We start from the raw sequence: 21,020 nt of genomic DNA, 5'->3' as shown, positions 1-21,020 counted from the left end.
ATTATTTTGAAGTATTACAATTATTATTTTATAATAATAATAGTAATATTTTTTATAATTTTTTCTCAGAAATTTGAATCCTTGTTCTCTGAGGCAGCACTGTCACATTCAAAAAGTGAATATTTATGTTTGTATGCAGTTGTAAACACTGACTGACTTTCTTGCAGGCTCAAGCCCGCTTGAATGAGTCCAGTCAGAAGCTAGACCTGCTGAAGTTCTCTCTGGAGCAGAGACTCAGTGAGCTGCCCAAAAATCACCCGAAGAGCAACCTGATTGTTGAGGAGTTAACAATGGTGTCTTCCCCACCTCTCAGTCCCCGCCAAAGCATCATGTCCACCAGCAACAAGTACAGCACTGTGGCCAAACCTGCTGCTTTGACCGGTAACAAAACTGAATCCGTACAGTCACACAGTATTTACTGTTCCCATTTTAGATTGGCTTTAGAAATGACAGCTTGTAACAGAGTTAAAACCTATTTGTACTGGGAGCAAAGTGCGGAAGTGAAGTGAATCACAAAACAAAACCATTTTTTGCCACATATTTGTCTGAAAACCAAATTTACTTCGCCTGAAGTGGCACAATGCATTTTATAGATAGTCTGCCATTCATAAAACATAGAGGTTCATCTTTAAAAAGAAATTCCTGTCCTTACATTGAAAGTCCATTCTGCCAAAACTCTGATGCTTCAAAAAGTTCATAAAGAGCTTGTATAAGTATTCCTTATGAATTGAGGATTCATAGCTTTTATTCAAATTCAAATTGAGCAGCGTACATCAGATATGGTCAGTGGAAGCTCAAAGGTTCTTGCTTGTTGCACAAGAACCAATGGTGTTTGTTGTTGCATGTTAAGCAAGTATGTTTAAACTGCCATTGACCATTTTTGATGTACTTAATGTATGTGCATTGATCAGTGTTTATATGTGAATCAAAGCCTAAATTAAATCTTTTTATCATATAAAGACTACACTGCGATTCACATGAATCACTTTTATGATCTCTTTATAAACTTTTGAAGCTTCAGAGTTTTGGGGGTATTTCAGGTGATGGACAGAAGTCTTTCAGGTTTTATTAAAAATATCTTTATTTGTGTTTTGAACAAAAGCTATGGGTTTCAGGTAACATGAGTGTGAGTAAATGATGACAGAACTTTCATTTTTGGGGGAACTATCCATTTAAGGGTTGGTAAATCAACCAAGAAAAAAAAAAAGAGAAAATCCATATGCTTTAATTTTATTGGTAGATGGCATTGGATGAAGAAAAAAATCAACCTATACATGAGAGAATTGTGTTCACACAAATTTCATCTCCATGAATAGATCCATGGGAATTTCAGTTTATAGTCTTGTTCACTGCCAATATTCACTCCCAGTGTGAATAGGCTCTTTGGTCTTTTTTCACAACACATGGTACTGTACATTCAGCCCTTTTTGAGAGAGGCAACAGCTGTCTGAGTTTAGGCATGTAAGAACTACATTCAAATTTTCACACTGTGTCAACACACTTGGCCCCAGTGGTCCCTCCCCCCACCCTTGGCTTTATCACACACAACTTTGATCTTCACTCTGAAGGAGAATGAGAGCGCTTGCGTTACCATTATAGACTCGTAGTGCCTTCCATATATGGCTCTATAACCACTGTGTCTTGAAATAGACATTTACAATTGCTTGCACACTTCTTATCTTGTGTTAATCAGAATAGATGTGTTTGGTGATTTACATCTCAGATCACACAGCACTTTGGCTCTGAGTTGGGTTTCTGTTGTAAATCCACAGGCACATTAGACGTGAGGCTCATGGGCTGTCAGGACCTCCTGGAGAACGTCCCAGGTCGCTCTAAGACAGCATCTGTTTCTCTGCCCGGCTGGAGCCCCAGTGAGGCACGCTCCTCATTTATGAGCCGAGGAAACAAGAACAAATCTGGCAGCAGCCGAACCCTCTCCAAGTCTGATGATCTGTCCAGTTGAGTGGCTTTATATTTGTTTTTTAAATGGGTGTTGAAAATCCAAGTTAATATCATTCCTTAGAATCTTGAATGGCCATTGTACTTCACTGTTTCATTGTGAATCAGAACAAATAGAGTTACCAAAAAAAAAAAAAAAGTAAACTAAATTTAAAAACACTAGACTGCGTTTCCAAAGTAAAATGCTGCAATTTAACACCTTTTTCCATCGTCACTCATTATCTCTTCCGTGAAATTGATTATACTTTATTCTGTACAATGTTATTTTATATGGAAAATAACACTTGTTCTGACTCGGCGTGCAAGTGAATACATTACCATTCAAAAGTTTTTCAGTATGATGTTTTTTATTTAAAGAAATAACTACTTTTCATTGAACAAGGACACCTTCAATTTATCAAAAGTGGCTGTAAAGACATTGATGTTATAAAAAAAAAAAAAAAAAAAACTTTATTTCAGATGAATGCTGTTATTTTGAGCTTTATATTTTTCAAAGAAACCTAAAAAATTATCACAGCTTCCACAAAAATATTAAGCAGCAATGCTTTTTTTCAACTGTGGTGATATAAAAAGTTTCTTGAGTGCCAAATCAGCATATTAAAATGATTTCTGACGGATCATGTGTTAATGAAGACTGGAGTAATGATGCTGAAAATTCAGTTTGGGGATTTGGGTAGTAGGACTGTCAGTCAATTCAAAACATTAATTTATTACTGTTTTACAATGAATTCAACTGCTGCCGATTCATTACATGGTTAATAACTGAATTATCACAATTAATAGCATAAATCAATATTTGCTTAGATAATCTCCCTGTAATTTCAAAGACATGGAATCAAAAAATCTATTTTTATTTATATTTTTATTTTTATAGTATATGTATTTTTTTATATTATTATTATTATTTTGATCATATACTGACTAATGTCTTTGGTTGTTTTTTCATCACAGCTTTTTAAATTATAAATTGCATTAAATCAATGTATTAAATACAAATCCCGAATTCATGTTTCTGTTCTAAAGTAATAGATTAAGAGTTGTTTTGTACTGTTATGACAGATGAAATTAGTGCCGTTCTGAAGCTGGACAACACAGTTGTGGGACAGACCCATTGGAAGCCAGTTAGCAACCAATCTTGGGACCAGAAGTTCACGCTGGAACTTGACAGGGTAATGCATGAGAAATTGCATAAAACACACTTGTCAAACCACAGTGTTATCCCATAATCCTCTCGACTCATGAGTAGATGAGCACACATATACTCACATGCTCTCCATTCCAGCCTCTCTCAATTAATTTAGGATATGTTAATCCCAGATTTGACCCAGTTTTTATGGAAACTCAGACAAGGCAGATCAGAAGTCATCGTTCATAATCTCTTCACTCTCACACATATAAATGTCTCCCTTTCTATGATGTCTATATGTTTGTTATTGAGTCACACTGAACAAAAGTAAACCTCAGTTTACTTTTAATGTTTATGACATTGTTCATAGTTTACAATCAGTATTATTTCCCTGTTTTTTCAACCTGTCCTTTATAATGTATCTCCATTCCTCCACACTAAGAAATGGGCTGATTTTGTGTTTGCTTTGTATTCTATTAATTTTTGAGGGTTGATTATTGGATGAATTTACACACATCTGTGGGTTTGGGCTTGCTTTTGGCTATGTGACGTAGGCGTTTAATCTCATGGAAGGCAATGTCAGAGTTCTAATCAGCAGTTGTGCAATGGCAGACAGACTCTGAATAGACCTGTAAAAGGCCTGTAAATGCAAACCATTGGCTGTGAACTAGTAATACTCCTAAGTGGTAACTCTTCGGCATTTTTAACTTGATCAATAAATTAAGAAAGAAAAGCTCTTGAGTCAATGCATTCTTAAATACAGTTGTAAACTGGCATATTAAAATGAGTTATAAATATATGTTGCTCCATTTATCTATAATTTTAAGTTTTAATTGAGTTGAACACATTTTTAAAAATCTTTTGTCATTCATTTATTAATTTTTTAAACTAATATACTGATTATTGATTTTATTTATTTTTAACTGGCACTTCTAGTACTCATTATACATTATTTGGCGATCAGAAGTACAGTTTTTGCAAATGGCAAAGCCTTGGCAACCACTCAATACAACAATGTAATTACACTATACAGAATATTTCATTTTTAAAATGTTTTTGACAGAAGTCAGTTATGCTCACCAAGGCTGTATTTATACACTTCAGGGTAGTATATGTAGTGTGTGTGTGTGTATACTAAATATCAGATACTCAATGCTTTTTTGGTTGACCTGTAGTCTCGTGAGCTGGAGATAGCTGTGTACTGGAGAGACTGGCGCTCGCTGTGTGCTGTTAAGTTTTTACGGCTGGAGGACTTCCTGGACAACCAGCGTCATGGCATGTGCCTTTACCTGGAACCGCAAGGAACGCTGTTTGCTGAGGTACTTTGATTTTGTCATTACACACATACATGCAATTTACAAGTTTGATGGCCCTGTAGAGGATATTTTTATTGAAATTATCTCTACCTCTTTGAATACAGGTTACATTTTTTAATCCAGTTATTGAGAGGCGACCTAAACTACAAAGGCAAAAGAAAATCTTCTCCAAACAGCAAGGTAAGGTTATGAAGTGGCAAATATGCTTCAGTGTTGAGAAGGCTTGACATGTTCGCTCAAACAGATTAGATTAAGCAGCCTACTCTTGACAGTTCTGTGGTTCAATATTGCACTGCTGTGGGGCCAGTGTTGACACAGTAAAGTCAGAATGAACTTTGACCTTCTTGTTTGAACTTTTTTGAGCCGTTAATAACAAAGAAGGTGAATAGCTGGTTGAGAGGCTTAAGCTCTGTTTCAAAATTGTGCCAAAGTATCACAAATGCACTGCATGGGAGACTCAAGTCAAAAGTTTTCTGTTAGCATTTTGCTAAGCTAACAGCCAAATAATGTTTTAGGCCATCTCGAACAAATGTTTTGGCACATAAATTTGGTCTGGTTTTTGCATGTGATTTGTCTGTTCAGAGCAATGCAGGGGGGAAAAAGCTACAAAGGGGCTGAATGAACATGTAAATTCAGTTTCTGGCAGCTGGTGGTGCATAGAAAAGTAGCAATATGTTTATCACACTGTGCTTTCCCACAGAATATTCATCCTGGTGTGAACAGTCTTTCACAAATATTCAGCCATCCTGGATTTGCTTTCTCATTGAGCTTGTCACAGAGCATTCTGGGATTGCATTGTCCATGAAGGATAAATGCTATGTTGTCTCAGAATTTTGCTAAAATAAGGTATCTTATACCTTTTGGATCAGCTGTGTCTACAGTGTATTACAAGTGCGCCTACATAAATAGCATACTAGGAACTAATATTATCTGCTGTTCAGAAGTTTGCTTCTGCTTTCTTCATCTCATACATAAACCTTGTTCCTCTCAGGTAAAACGTTCCTGCGTGCCCCTCAGATGAACATTAATATCGCCACCTGGGGCAGGTTGGTGAGAAGAGCCATTCCGTCAATCAATACCTCATTCAGTCCTCAGCAGGCTGATCTGGGCTCAGCATTGAGCCATGAAACAGTACCCATCGGCCACCCAGACGCCCACTCCCTACCCAGGTACATATGTATACCAATTCACTGCAGCTCATCAACACAGACTCATCCCCTTAAAAAGCATCTGGTAGCTGAAAGCCCTCGAATTATTCTGCAGTCTTTGATAAACAATGACTAATCTGTCTGGAAACATAATTGGTGCTCTATATTTAGATAATGAGATGACTTAACATTCCTGCTCTGTATCCCAGTGTATGCATTCCATAATGTAGCTATTTTGTAAATTTCCAGACCCCCAACTGTTTAAAAAGGAAACTTTTATGATTTATCTTCTCTCCTTCAGCGACCCCACTGTGACTAAATTAGACTTTGACAAACCAGCCACCCCTCCTTCAAAACGGCACTCCATCGAAGTGGAGATAGAGGAATCTGCATCAACAGATAAGACTGTAGATGGAAAAGAGGTGCAGGTAATGGGGTGGTTGCATTAAAGGAATAGCTCACCCAGAACTGAAAGATATCATCGTTCACTCATGTTGATCCAGACCCATCAGATTTTTTTTTTCTTCTGTGGAACGCAAAAGGAAAAGTTTAGCTAAATGTTGATACCATTCTTTTCTATACAATGAAAGGGGATGGAATGAAAGTGGAATTGGGGTGGAAAGCTTTGAGTGAGGAAAATAAATTTAAATTGTTATTCATTGAAAATCTTGGCAGCAGATTATTTAAATATACATGAAGGTCTAAGAGATTTGAGAAATCTCATTAACCTTCACATTTATTTAAATATGCCATGCAAAGTTGTTTCATATGAAGTTTGATGTCAGTTATTTCAAATGTTGTTGGTCCTGTATTTTAACAGATAATGTGTGAATGTTCGATAATGTGAGCTGCTCAATTTAAATATTATGGATACATTCCAGTGGTTCTCAACCAGAGTACTGAGAACCATTAGGGGCATTGGCAAACTTACAAGGGTGCCTCAAGATGAAAAGCTTTAAAAAAGCAACTAAACAACTTTTGGACTTTTCTAGAGATCTCATCAGTAATGTGCGATTTCTTTGCCTGAAGAAGTCACAGAAATGATTCAAATCCTAAAACACATATATGCACTTTTAATAGTTACGCTAAGCCCTAAAATATTTTATTGGGAAGAAATGGTGAGAAAAGATCTAGAAAAAATCTATGGACACTCCTAGTTCCTGAAATAAATAAAAGTTGAGAACCACTGGCATATTCAATAATATAATCCCATTACATTTACATTATGACATTTAGGACAATAGAAGCAATCAAAACCAACATAAGGGCAATAATATGTAAGCGCTGGGAACTCTAATGTTAGAGGATCCTTTTTCTTATAGAAAAATGCTATCTATGTATGTTTAAGTAATCACATGAATAAGATTATAAAACAAATGTTTGTGTTTTTCACCCCATCTATTCATCCCCCAAAGCAATCATATGGTTTAAGACTTGGAATTTAGTGCACAAGTAAATGGTGTCATATTTTGGTCCTTGACTGCCCGGTTCACCATTCACTTAGATTGTATATTAAAGAACAGCTTGAACATCCTGCCCTACATGTCTTTCTGTGTTTGAAGGGCAACAATCATTCTTATGGGTTTGGAACAATATGATGAAAGTATCTTCATTTCTGTCTGAACTGTCCCTTTAAGGCAAGTATTATTAATAAGGGGAGTTCTTTTGCAGTACTTCAAAATGACTCTAAAATGCCTCTCACCTACAGGATGCCCTAGCGACCTTTGACTTCCTGAACAACACAGTAGCTAAACCAGATAATGATAGTCTGGTTGAAAATGAGCAGCATGACCTGGAACTGACCGAAGTTCAACGAAATACTAAAATAAGGTAGTTTGTTCCCCATTTTTGGATGACTGACATCACGGATACATATAAACATGCATACATTAATGGTAGTCAAATGCTCAAAGTGTGCGGTCATGCCTTTAGGGAAGAAGAGGACGTTCAATTCAGTGTGACAGACTTCAAATGTGTAGCTGTTCTGGGGCGTGGCCACTTTGGAAAGGTACACTGAAACTTGCTTTCACATATGCAATTAGGCAACCTCTGTAAAATTTGCAATTGCGCCATAAATGTACAGTACATTAATCATTTGTGTAATAATATTGCAGATTATCTCTACATGCTGCCACCTTGTGATGTGATTTCTGCAGACAGTTTCATCTCTTTAATTATTCAACAGGTTTTACTTGCGGAGTACAAGACCACTGGAGAAATGTTTGCCATTAAAGCTTTGAAGAAAGGTGACATTGTTGCAAGGGATGAAGTGGATAGGTAAAAGCTATCTATGTGTGTTTAAATAAAATCAATGAACAACTTATGACAATGCTTTAAGCATTTTAGAGGCATCAGTAATAGTATACAGTGGGGACTGTTCTGCTCCTGTTTTATTTCCTGTTATTATTAAGGCCAAAGAGTCAGAGTTGTACTCTAGACATGTTCCTTGATCCAGATCCTTGAGAAAGTTGTATTGACTCAATTACAATCTTATTTGACTGTTATTTCTGTTCATGAGATGTTTCAGTCTGGCTTCAAAACTTTACACAGTACTAAATCCGCCCTTTTAAGAGTCTCAAGTGATATCTTTACAGAAACTGATTCTGGAACATCCATTACTTTAGTTTTATTAGATCTGAGTGCTGCTTTTGATTTGGTTGATTATTATGTCCTTTTGACACACTTGGAGACATCTGTGGGCCTGCGTGTCACAGTCTTACAGTGGTTCCATTCCTACCTGACCAGCAGATGTTTTAGTGTTCGTATTGGTCATCAGTCCTCCTCTAGTATACATCTTAATTGTGGAGTGCCACAGGGATCAATCCTTGGGCCGGTATTGTTCACCCTGTATATGCTACTTCTGGCTTCCATTTTTAACAAATGTAAAGTATCCTTTCATCTATATGCTGATGATATTCAAAACTATTTTCCTTTAAAGCACAATAATAAAAAAGGCTTACAACCGATGTTGGCCTGTCCAGAAGAATTTAAGCTTTGGCTCTCAAGTAATTTTCTAAATTTAAACGAAAATAAAACCTAAATAATTATATTTGGGCATAAGGAAAATTGTGTGTTAGATGTTGACTGTGGCTCTCTGGCCCCATACGAAACTCAGTGCGCTAGAAATCTGGGCGTTCTGTTTGATCATAACTTAAAATTTGACAAACAGGTCAGTGCTGTTGTAAAATCGTGTTTTTATCATCTCCGTCAACTTTCTGAAGTAAAACCCTTCTTATCACAGAGTAATTTCTAAATGGGGATCCATGCTTATGTGACAACTCTCTTTAGATTATTGTAATTCACTTTATTACAGTTTTTCTCAGTTTTCTCTCTCCTGTCTATAGACTTCTTTCTGCTACCCGCAAGTATGAGCCAGTAACTCCTATTTTATCAGCATTGCACGTTACCCATCAAATATAAAATTGATTTTAAAATTCTTCTATTTGGGTATAAAGCCCTCAATAATTTGGCCCCTCAGTACCTGACAGACCTGCTTCGTCCATACACCCCTTCTAGAACATTGAGATCTTGTGATCTCTGTCTACTCATCGTGCCTAGATGTAGACTTAAAAAACGAGGTGATCGCACTTTTGCGACTGCAGGTCCGAAACTCTGGAATAGTCTGCCTCTTCATATCAGATTCTGCTTTTAAGTCTGCTCTAAAGACATATTTCTTCTCTCTAGCTTTCAATACCCCTTGATCATTGGTTCAATTGTTGTTTTGTTAGTGTTGTGTTTTAAATTTGATAGTCTTATTTTGAGTTTTTTTTTTTTTTTTTAATTCTATTCTGTTCAGCACTTTGGTCGACTTTGGTTGTTTTTAAATGTGCTCTACAAATAAATATTGTATTGTTTTGTATGTTGGAGCCACAATACAGAGTGTTTTTATAATTTTTGTCTTTTTATAAAGTGTAGTGAGTATTTTAGCATGTCACATTCATTAATTTTAGTCCATTTTACTTTGACTAAAATGCCATTCAAATAACGTTTTAGTTGACAGTGTGCAAAACAGTGAAAATTTGTCAAACTGTAAGATAACTTTATTTATTAATATAAATGTATATGTATATTTGTTGTCAGTAATTGATTTTAGATTCACTTAATTTAGATTGACACTGTAAGTCCTCATGCTAACAGCTTTCTAACTTGCTGTAACTTGTAATTTCCTGATTTCCAGTGTTACATTTCCTCCTCAATGATTTTTTCTCACGTCTTAACTTTCTAATAAAGAGTCTAAAGCAAAAAAATTTAATTCAAACATTCATATTAATATCTATCCACAGCCTCATGTGTGAGAAGAGGATCTTTGAGACAGTGAACAGTGTTCGGCATCCATTCCTGGTGAACCTCTTCGCTTGTTTCCAAACCAAGGAGCATGTGTGTTTCGTCATGGAGTACGCAGCAGGAGGAGACCTGATGATGCACATTCATGCAGATGTGTTCTCTGAACCGCGCTCTATGTGAGTGACTGAATTTACTACTGCTGCTGTCACTTTGATATGATCGTTTCCCACTTACAAAGCTAAAAATTGGATTTCCATCTGAAATTACTTGTTTTTATGTCCTCAGTTTTTATGCTGCTTGTGTAGTCTTGGGGCTGGAATTTCTGCATGACCATAAAATAGTATACAGGTAAGAGTCAGTCCTCGGTGTAAAACCAGAAGGCTTCATGAACGTTTTATGAACCACATGTGAGTGTCATGAACTTTATTCTGCAGGGATTTGAAGCTAGATAACCTTTTGCTGGATACTGAGGGATATGTCAAGATTGCAGATTTTGGTCTCTGCAAAGAAGGTAGATAAAATGTATTTTTATTACTAATGTTACTAATGTTTGAGTGATTTATGTGTTGTCAGTAATGTGGGTGTAACTCATTCCATCTCCCATCATGTAGGAATGGGCTTCAGAGATCGCACTAGTACGTTCTGTGGCACTCCTGAGTTCTTAGCACCAGAAGTTTTAACTGAGACGTCGTACACAAGAGCGGTGGACTGGTGGGGTCTGGGAGTTCTCATCTTTGAGATGTTGGTTGGAGAGGTATGATAGATGGATGGATACTTGATTGATCCGCAAGGGGAAATTTATTAGGAGTACAGTTAATATTGTTAACTTGATTGGTTTAAAAAAAAATTAAATATATCATATCACAGTAAATTAAATTAATTTCATGATGCAAGGCATAAATAATAAAATATTATTTACATTAATTTGCGTGATTAAAATTAAAACAATTTATATTACATTATTGCCTCAGATGAGTAGATCTTTAAAAAGTCATAAAATGTGAGAGCTGTATAATTTCTGTATAATTGAACCGAAGTCTGTCACTGGTTCACAGTCCACAGCAATCCATGTAACAGAGTTTGTCAACCTGCCTGATGTAGACCAATGGACCGTTCGCACAGAACTTTAGACATTCCATCTGTGCTATTTGACGTCTCACTAGCCGGGTTTCCATCCAAAGTTGCGAATTTAACTTATGCGCAAAATTGGAATATTGCACAAAAAATTTGCGAACAAGCACTGTTTCCGTCCAGCGAGTCAAAGAAAACAAAATCGTCACTTCCTGATAAACTGGCACTATACATCACTAAGAAAAGTAGGAGAAGCTACTGAATATAATGATTTTCCTATATAATAAATTACTTGCACCTCAGAGCGAGCAGACGAGAAACAATGAATGCAGTTATTGCTTTCGGAGGTGGATGCTGCTGTTTGGGAACGCAGTTGTTTAACAGTTCTGGGAGGCAATTATACTAGACTACTAATAACAACTAATAACAGACTTTGCTCGGGCATTTCTGAATGACAATATAACAACATTTCAGATGCTGTGGAACAAGATCGGTCTGCTGGTTAGTCTGGATTTGTCATCCCATAGCGCAAAGTCTCAAAGTCTCACTTTTTTTTTTTTTTGCGCTTGGAGGAATTTATTAAAAAAAAAAAATTTCCATCTCCCATTATTCCCATTAACCATTTTTCACAGAAGTCAAAAACCACCTTAAGCGAGCTTGAAAACTTTTTTGCGAATTAAGGCATTTTTATTCGAAATACAGCGTTTCCATCACTCGATTTTGATGCAATATCTTCAAAATGTGCATAAAAACAGGGTGATGGAAACCCAGCTACTACTGTTTTTCAGCGTCTCGCTCTATGGGCACCATGTTTTTAACACGGTGTGTCAAGCAGTTCATACTTTACAAAATGTCTTTCAAGTTTCCTGCATTCTGTTCCATTTTGTCGCACTTGATCCAACTGTTTTGTTTTTTTTTTAAAGCAAGACTGCATCCCATGTGAACAGTTCTCAGTGTGGTTTGGTTAGGCATGTTATTTATGGTGGTTGCAAACTAAAAAAAAAAAAAAAAACACTAACGTGATACTTCAGTCTTAAATTGTGAAAGAATTGCATAAAGAATTGTATTTTTAAATTGCATAATTAGCGATTGCATAATTTAGTTGAACACTAATTGCACATTAAATAATTATTAACTACAATACTTATAATTTGAATAGACTTTTTTTTCCCAGTACTTAATTCTCTTAAATAATCTTAATATTATTTGAACTACAGTCCCCGTTCCCTGGTGATGATGAAGAGGAGGTGTTTGACAGCATTGTTAACGATGAAGTTCGCTATCCAAAGTTCCTCTCCACAGAAGCCATTTCCATAATGAGAAGGGTATGTTTGGATGTGTCCTGCTACCAGTTAAACCAATTTTCCTATACTACAGCTCATTTTATTGTTTAAGGCAATCCTTAAAATCACAACACAGCTTTATTAGAAAAGACTGTTTCTTTTTGGCACTTTTACATTCTCTATTTAATTTACCAGCTATATATTCTCTTCCTTATCCAGTTGTTAAGGAGAAATCCAGAGCGGCGTCTTGGCGCTGGGGAACGAGATGCAGAGGAAGTAAAGAGGCATCCGTTTTTCAGAGTAGGCCATCTGTTTAACCTCTTTTTTTATTTTCAAATGTCACTGAAAATCTCCTTAGTACACATTTGTTTATTCTTCCTCAGAATATGGATTGGACTGCACTGCTGGCAAAGAAGATCCGGCCTCCATTTTTGCCGACTATCAAAGGACGTGAAGATGTTAGTAACTTTGACAATGAATTCACCTCAGAGGCACCGATATTGACTCCACCTCGTGAGCCGAGGGTTCTGACAGTCAGCGAGCAGGAGATGTTTGTAGACTTTGACTACATTGCTGACTGGTGTTAACCCAGATCCTCATAAACCCTGTTCAAACATGCTCAACACTGAACCAACCGAACAACTCCCTCTCTGTAGGACATATTGGAAAAGAAACTGCTATCCGTCTATGCTCTTATTGTGCCATTTAAGGGATTGGCAATAACCTGTTTTAAGAAACAAGAATGAAGTGGTTGAGTCTTGGTAGCCCTATGTGGCATTGTTTCATTGTCAGAGCACTGGGACACTGATTGGTGACCATTAAAACTTGTGAGGATTCAACAGGATCAACTGCAGCTTCCCTCTCCATTTTCCACATGCTCTCTGCTTTAGCTAAATGCTAAAATGTGCCTACTATCTTCAGATTTGGGGATTTTCGACACAACTGAAGAACTGAACCCGACCAATATATAAAATTACAAATTCTTCACTCCATAAAAGGAGCATCTTACAAGACGAGCAAGCTCAAGGAGAGTTCTCTTAAATTATTTTCTTGTATTCCCTTCAATGTCTTAAAGTCTTTACAGGGCTTCCAAACAATAACTATCAGATACAAAAACCTACCAAAGCATTCCTGCCAAATGTTGTTCTAACTATTTTATTGCATTAAAAAAACCTTAGCCAAGAGCACAGATAATTAAACTTGAATTTTATCAAGGAAAAATGAGAAAGCTGCGATTTAATTAATCTTGTGAGAATTTCACTTTTATAAAAGTATCCTTGTACTCTAATCATCAAATGTAAGTTATAGTTTTATACTGTATTTTTAGAATGTTAGCCATTTGAATCTGCTGTATGTTATGACAATGGTTGTACACATAAATATGAATTGTAAGATTATCATTTTGGAGAGGGCAGCTCAAAGTTGAGAACAATTCTGAACTTTTCAAATGGAATGTAAAAATGTATATTCATGAAAACAAAAACACAAAAAGTATATTTTTGGCATGTGGTCATGCCAAAGCTGGCTGTATGTTTTATTAGTTGACATTTTTAAAGGATATTTGTAGTCTGTTTCAGATCTTTGTAATTTTGCAACGATTTCTCACAATTTAGCCATTTTGTGGTTGTATATGTCATCATTAAACCAACTTTAATAAAAGTGGTTTCATATGTCTGTGATCACCATTCCTATTTGTTCAACAAATTTGATCCTACAGTGAACTCATCCCTCTCTGAGCAAACTTATGATGGACTCCTGCCAACAATTCCATTCAAGTGTATCACGAAACCTTCCTCAAATACATACTGTACATCAACTGACAGCTGGTTTCTGTCTATTCCTTTTGTTGAGAGCTTCAAAGAAGAATGTGTGTGCTCCAAGCAAATTAATTAAGACATTAGCTTGCTATTGCTAGCCTCCGAAATCGCCTACCCTAAAAATTAGTGCTGACAAACAATCACATCCAAAATAAAAGTTTTTGTTTACATATTGGCTGTGTCCGAAAGCCTAGGCAGCTGACTTGCTGCCCTATCAGGCATCATTTTTGCACGAAGGCACCTCATGAAACTGATTTCGGACAGGTTTCTAATGGTTTAATAATCTACAACAAAATAGAACAAGTTTTGGTGATAACTAAACAAATATTTAATTACTATAATACTGATTTCTCGCTAGAATTAACATCAAAAGTGCAAAAAGTTAGTCATAAATATACATTTACACAAACTTACTGCCAAACACAACTTAGAAATGCCATCTTTAATTTTTAGCTCAACCATCATGGAATGGAACGCACAGGATTGTGGGATATCAAAGGCAGCTAAGGATACTTCTACTGTATGCTGCTTTCAAATGCTGCCCCATCACTCAGCATACCCTGTTAAAAAAGTAACTGCTCGCAACTGGTTAAATTAAAAGTAATCGTTCGACAGCACTACTAAAAATAAAGTTTTCTCAGACAAAATGTTGTACTAAGATGTTTGACGTCACTAATACCATTTTAAACGATGCCAAATACATCATTTTGGATGTAAACGCGATTCATCTTTGGCATAATTCTGACCTTGCTGGCTTGCCATAAAGAAAAAAACGTGTTAATATAGTTACGCTTTTTGCGCTAATGTAACTTCACATTTAAATGTGTCCGTGTGCTGTATGTTAAGAAATAAGATTTGATGGATTTGCTACTTAGAGAAAATGTGATGTATTTAAATCCTACTACAGGCGGAAGATACGTTACCTGTCTGGTCAAACCTGCCGCTCAGGTTTTAGTAACTTACTTGTAACCGTGTTTTTTCAGTGGCAGACGAAAACCGGCTGGAGAATTTACTATTTTTTACCGTTTCCTGCTGTGGGTGGCATTTGATAAATGAAAAAAAAAAAAGTTTGAGTCACCTCACCTGAATACTGAGGGGAAGAAGAAAAGTTGGTGCTCTGCGGGTCTAACTGGTCCTGTCTGGGTGTGTATGTGAGAGTCACTACATGAGTAATAAGTGTTCCCAATGGAGAGTGTTAGTTTTGCTTCATCCACTGTGAACTTTCGTAACTCCCTCCTCTCTGTGTTCAAGATTAAGGTAATAACGTAATGTGTTTGAAAGGCCTCCTCCGCCCAGTATCATAAACATGAAATACTCCCACTGTGCTAGTTCTTAAAGATATCCAATTATTTGGTGCAAAATGGTGCAGGAAGCAGCACTGTGTTATCCAGCATGATTTGAGAACGTCCCAAAGAGCATCTTGCTTCAGTGTCCATAGCATGTAGCTTCCATGGACGCTAGAATGTCTGACCATTTGCATGAAAGAGCTCATATGATATGTCAAAATTTGATTACGGACACAGAAATGTCTTAAATATTTAATTTTACATTATAAATAATGTTTTAAAATAATAAAAAGGGCATGTCATGACCCCTTTTAACCTTTGTTTCCAGGTTTAAATTAGATTTAAACCAGATTTTGAAAACTGGGCTTTTGAACAGCAGCGTAAATCTGATTTTGCTGTCTGATAGTCAGTGACCAGACGTTCTCTTGGAAATTTGTCATAGAAATAGTAGGGTACATGCTCTCCGGGGGATAGTCAGGACATGGAACAGATTTACAGACAGGAAGAGGAAAGGCAGGCTGGGAAATAGGTTGAAGAGGACAGGCTCCGTCCTTCACTTGCTGGTGCTTCACAGAACCATTTATCTGCAGAAAGGAAGTGAACAAAAATATAGGAGGGAATCCGGGTGTCACTGATTGGGGGGTTTTGGGTCCCCCTCAGTTCCTCTCACGAGGGGCCCACTAAGGATGGCCCTGCAACTTAGAAAACAATCTTAACATTAATCTACTCTCTTTGCACTTGAGTGACATTGGCTGCTAACAGACGAGGTCAAATTCAATTCATAGTTCAATAAAATACATGATATCATTTTATGTCTCACACCTATACTGAATATTTTCAGGTTGAATGATGCCATCTTGAGGTTGACCAATGATATTGCACTATCAAAAAATAAAATAATACAGTTGTTTGATTGTTTTTGGCAAGACATTAAAGAGTGACAGATTTATTGGAGAAGTGAAAAAAATAAAAAAAACCTGTACATTTTACTGTGCTTTGTCCTTTTATTTATTCTTAAAGAGAATACCTTCTCTTTTATCACCCATTTGACAAACTTATAATCATATGGTTCATCATCTCCCATATGTGACAAGTCCTGATCTATATTCAACAGACAAGACAGAAGATTAAACGTCTCACAATCAATGTTACCTTTGCCTGTAAATACCTGTAAATATATATTTCCTAACAAAAATTACTTCAAGGCACTTACTGAGTGCTGTGACGTCTACTATCATGAAGTATCCTCCCTCTGGGAGCACTGGAGTCATGCCAGTCTGTCTCAACATGGCTGCCATGCGGCCTCTTTTCCCTTCCAACTCTAATGCTAGAGAGGTAAAGTAGCAGTCGGGTTGACCCATCAGCTCAAAGTCCCGAAGAAGACCCTGGCCAACAGCCTCCTACTATGCAGTACAATGTATGTCACAAACATTTTGCACAGAAGAGTGCATTGTGTAGCTACAACTATATAATAACAGAGACTAAACTTGCCTGTAATGGGGTCGGACATGTATAGAGACCGTTCTGCATAACAGTCTGCAGGTGTTTGATCAAGTGTTCAGGCCCGATTGACCAATCTAACTGCAAAAAAAAAAAAAAAAAAAGTCAAAATAATCCAAGTATTTAGATTTTTATTTTTCTAGCATTATTTACCACCATTTCAAACCTGTTACCTGTTTTCTTTCCTTTTTTTCATGAAAAACAAAAGGAGAATGTTTTAAGAATCATCATGCATCTCTTTGACAATTTACAATATCCAGCCTCAAAAATGGCCAAAAAAAAATAATTTTGACCCATACAATGTTTTTTGGGCTATTGCTACAAATATACCCCAGCATATTTAGGCTAGTAATTAAAGTAAATCTTACCTCTTGCTTGACCAAAAAAACAATAGTGTAACAGTGCCCACTTTTTCAGCAACATTGGTTCAGTTTGTCCCATTCATTTTTTAATTTTTTAAAAAGTCTTCAATAGAAAGTTATAATACAGTATTACAATCTTTGATTTTAAGCAAACAATTAAAAAATAAAACATTGAAACAGAAAAATCTGACAAAAAGACAATGGTACAGAAGACAGTCAGGGTTTCTGCAGGATTTTTAAGCTCAAATTTAAGACTTTTTAAGACCTTTTGCACAAATAAAATTAATAGCATATGAGCAGGGTAGGGCAATGTATATGGTAACACATTAAACTGTAAAATGACTGTAAAAACCATGATTTACAGTTCAGATACAGGTTTTCACAAAAAAAAAAAGATCAATTTCACATTTCAGCCTTTAAACCATTTTTTTTTAAAGAGTCAAAAGTATCAAATATTATATTATTTGAAACAATTATTATCAATCAATTATATTAATTAAATAACATATAAATATATTTCACTGTCTTAATTGTTTATATTTTTGTTATGCATTGTATTCTTGTTGATTCCCCGGTAACGGCAGTACACAATGCAGCAGAACACCCGCTGATCTTTAGACGGTTTTCATCGGGCGCACACACCTGGCCCTAAGTTAACTTCTGGTCTGTGTTTGTTTATCAGTCTGGCTATGGCGAACAAATTTAGCTTGTTATCAAAAATAATCTACTCTAGAGGGACTACTTAGCTGTTGTTATTGATTCTATTTGGAAGTCTACCGGAAGTTAAGTTAGGGCCACAAAAGCATGCATGCGCAGTAACGTTAGTTTATGTTGTTGTCTACAATATATCATAATCTAAAGATCAGTGGGAACACCTGACTTTGAAACAGGCAGCACTCCTGTTTAAAATAAAAATCACAGCCTTTTGAAGTGTATTTGTCACATTAAGCCATATCACAATTCTTAACGTCCCCAAATTTAAAGGTGCTGTATGTAGGCTTGACACCAAGTGGTTGAACTAGGTATTGCAGTCCAAATTCAAAATATTGGAGAGGGTCTGTCTTTAAAGGTTTGTTAGTTATTGTAAAAAATAAATTCCTCTATGGAGAAATTCAATGTAATTTTTTCCTTCTGGAACTCGACTGTTGCACTCTATGGTGTTTTGGCATCAAACTCGCCATGATGCATGATTTCTTAATCTGACGTTTGAAAAAGATTTCATAGCTCTTATGGACATTTTTATGTTCCGCAGAGAAAAATAACAGCAGATGGGTCTGAATTGACAGGAAGGTGAGTAAATAATAACAGAAGTTTCATTTTTGGATGAATTAGAACTTTAAAGTTATTTTGGGCATAAATATGAACGATGAAGACTGACGACAATGGTCAAATACCTTCCATCCAGTCACACCGATAGTGATGGTTCTGTCCCACATTCCAGGGAGGGTTGCTGTTTAGAAGGAATACAGCAGAATCAGCACAATACTACTTGTAATCAACTGACACAAAAAGATGAGATGCACCACTGAAGAAATATCACATACCTATCTATCATTCTTATACTTCATCACTGAAGCACAGGGTGTCATGTTTGATGCAGAGATCTGCAATAGCGTGCAACTCACTCCTACTGAATGTTATATATGCAACATTACTTTTCCAATAGGGTTATTAGGAGTGTTGATTATGATAGCTTTGGTCTTGGAGTTGAATTTACTAGCAAGTTCTTCTTTGTCCAAGACCCAGTCAGCACTACTTATACTGGTTGCTGTGGATAAGGACTTCTGCAGAACAAGTCAAACTAGTGTTATGTTTCATGGAAATACAGCAAACACTACACCAAACCATATTCATCATGCTAACCTACCAATCGCAAAGGTATTAAAACAGGTTTCCCCCAGCCAATTTTCACCATAGATGAAGGAGGAGGAATGTCTGGGTAACCCTGTCCAAGATTAACAATGGAAGGGTCTGCTGCCACCCTAAACAACACAAGAGACACTATTAAGAATATTTAACACTTGTCTGTGAGAAAGTGTTAGCAAATAATCTCTATTCTTACAATACATTCTTGTCTTGACCGTCTATCCTTTTCGTGTTCTCATGCTTTATGGATGCCATCTTGTACTAAAAAAAAGTGAAAGGAATGTCAAAGAGAAATGAATAATTCAGTAAAATTTGCATTTACTTGGCAGGATGTGAAAGTTCTAAATCTATTGGATTGTAATATGCGTGGAGCAGATCTGAAAATACTGAAAATATGAATATGATTCATATCAAGCAAATAATAATAATAAAAATAATAATAATAATAATAATAATAATAATAATAATAATAACAATAATAATAATAATAATAATAATAATAATAAGACGGTATCAAATATTCATTCTTCACTTCAAAACATTGCGGTCAAAGACTCCTTTCAGTTCATTGGTTGCAGTACAGTAAACGTATTCTGTGATTGGAGAGAGCAGATTCTGCCTGACACAAACACCCCACGCCTCTAAAACGGACCAATCAGTTTGCAACAAAAATATAAATAGTATATGGATATATGCTTCAGGTGCTGTTTTTTTTTTTTTTTTTTTTTTTTTATCCACTTGTAATGTTGCAATGTCGAGCCAAATCAAAGGTCATCATGGGCTGAGTTTGGCCCGTGGGCCCTGGTTTAGACATCTGTGATCTATGAGCTTTTTACATCATTTGTCGACATGCATTTGTACACAGCAGATGGCGCTGTAAACACAGATACATGATTACAGTAGAGACATGCGTTTCTAATTCGCAAATCATGCAGGCATTATTTTAAACAATTTTTGTTCTTATTTGAAATCATTCATTTATATAACTTACATTTATTTTCCAGTTAAATCAACACATTTGCCTTAGTTAATTGCTCATGTACTTTAATTTATGACTACACTGTACATTAAATCAGAGTTTTCATGTACAATCCCAGTGACCCACACTTAGAAATCTAAATAAACTAAAAACTAACATCATTACATAATTCTTATCAGTCCATTAATCAGAAATCTAAATAGAGAAACACTTCATGAACGTAAAAATCTCCCTATTCTCATGCAATACCTTCACAGACCCCTAGGGGTCCATAAAACCCTGACATTAAATAATAGATGATATCAGTGGTGTGTGCCTTTTGGGGCAAATTATTCTAGATTAAATGGAATTCATATTGCCTATATTTAAGTTTTCTCTTAGGCATTTAATATTTAATTGGATTCCATTCAGCACTGAATAGTTTCAGTAAAAAAATTAATAGAGATCACTTACAACACACACTGGAGAGCTGTGAGGTTTTTTATGGTATTGTTTTTAAAAATAAACCCATGATAAATATTATATATAATACAATAATAGAAGGAATAACACAATCTAAACTATTACTACACAATTGTCATTAAGAAATTGTATTTATTTATTTTAAATAAATATTTGTTGTTTAGTTGTAAACACAGTTGTCATAAACCGGTATATTTGATCTTCAAAAGGGCTTGTCCCTAGACATAATTAAGATTACTTTTTTTCATAACTGTGTCTTCACAACAAAACTTGAATTGACGTGACGTGACATACAGCCAAGTATGGTGACCCATACTCAGAATTCATGCTCTGCATTTAACCCATCCAAAGTGCACACACACAGCAGTGAACACACACACACCGTGAACACACACCCGCAGCAGTGGGCAGCCATTTATGCTGCGGCGCCCGGGGAGCAGTTCGGGGTTCGGTGCCTTGCTCAAGGGCACCTCAGTCGTGGTATTATTGCCGGCCTGAGATTCAAACCTACAACCTTAGGGTTAGGAGTCAAACTCTCTAACCATTAGGCCATGACTTCCC

General features: G+C 36.1%; 1 protein-coding gene and 1 pseudogene across 2 annotated transcripts in view; one reads left to right on the top strand and one right to left on the bottom strand.

Annotated features, from left to right (window-relative positions):
* The window catches only part of LOC109095998 (serine/threonine-protein kinase N2-like), a 42,271-nt gene extending 28,405 nt beyond the window's left edge, over positions 1–13,866 (top strand). Inside the window, exons 6-22 of one of the 2 annotated variants that reach the window (XM_042758212.1) lie at positions 168–381; positions 1,773–1,958; positions 3,019–3,128; positions 4,261–4,404; positions 4,506–4,581; positions 5,393–5,570; positions 5,851–5,971; positions 7,258–7,379; positions 7,482–7,557; positions 7,735–7,826; positions 9,833–10,009; positions 10,119–10,181; positions 10,268–10,344; positions 10,445–10,587; positions 12,122–12,229; positions 12,407–12,487; positions 12,571–13,866. In XM_042758212.1, the coding sequence (XP_042614146.1) occupies positions 168–381; positions 1,773–1,958; positions 3,019–3,128; positions 4,261–4,404; positions 4,506–4,581; positions 5,393–5,570; positions 5,851–5,971; positions 7,258–7,379; positions 7,482–7,557; positions 7,735–7,826; positions 9,833–10,009; positions 10,119–10,181; positions 10,268–10,344; positions 10,445–10,587; positions 12,122–12,229; positions 12,407–12,487; positions 12,571–12,774 (2,172 nt within the window). In that variant the 3' untranslated portion in view covers positions 12,775–13,866. Of the gene's footprint in view, positions 1–167; positions 382–1,772; positions 1,959–3,018; positions 3,129–4,260; positions 4,405–4,505; positions 4,582–5,392; positions 5,571–5,850; positions 5,978–7,257; positions 7,380–7,481; positions 7,558–7,734; positions 7,827–9,832; positions 10,010–10,118; positions 10,182–10,267; positions 10,345–10,444; positions 10,588–12,121; positions 12,230–12,406; positions 12,488–12,570 lie in introns of both variants that reach the window. The other variant, XM_042758211.1, reaches the window with a different exon arrangement.
* Positions 13,867–15,631: 1,765 nt separating this feature from the next.
* On the bottom strand, positions 15,632–19,273 carry LOC122145411 (annotated as a pseudogene).
* Between the last annotated feature and the right edge of the window lie 1,747 nt (positions 19,274–21,020).

The sequence above is a fragment of the Cyprinus carpio genome, chromosome A6 (assembly GCF_018340385.1).
Source record: "Cyprinus carpio isolate SPL01 chromosome A6, ASM1834038v1, whole genome shotgun sequence".
Lineage (NCBI taxonomy): Eukaryota > Metazoa > Chordata > Actinopteri > Cypriniformes > Cyprinidae > Cyprinus > Cyprinus carpio.
The sequence above is the reverse complement of the archived record's forward strand: the minus strand, read 5'-3'. Positions and strand labels throughout refer to the sequence as shown.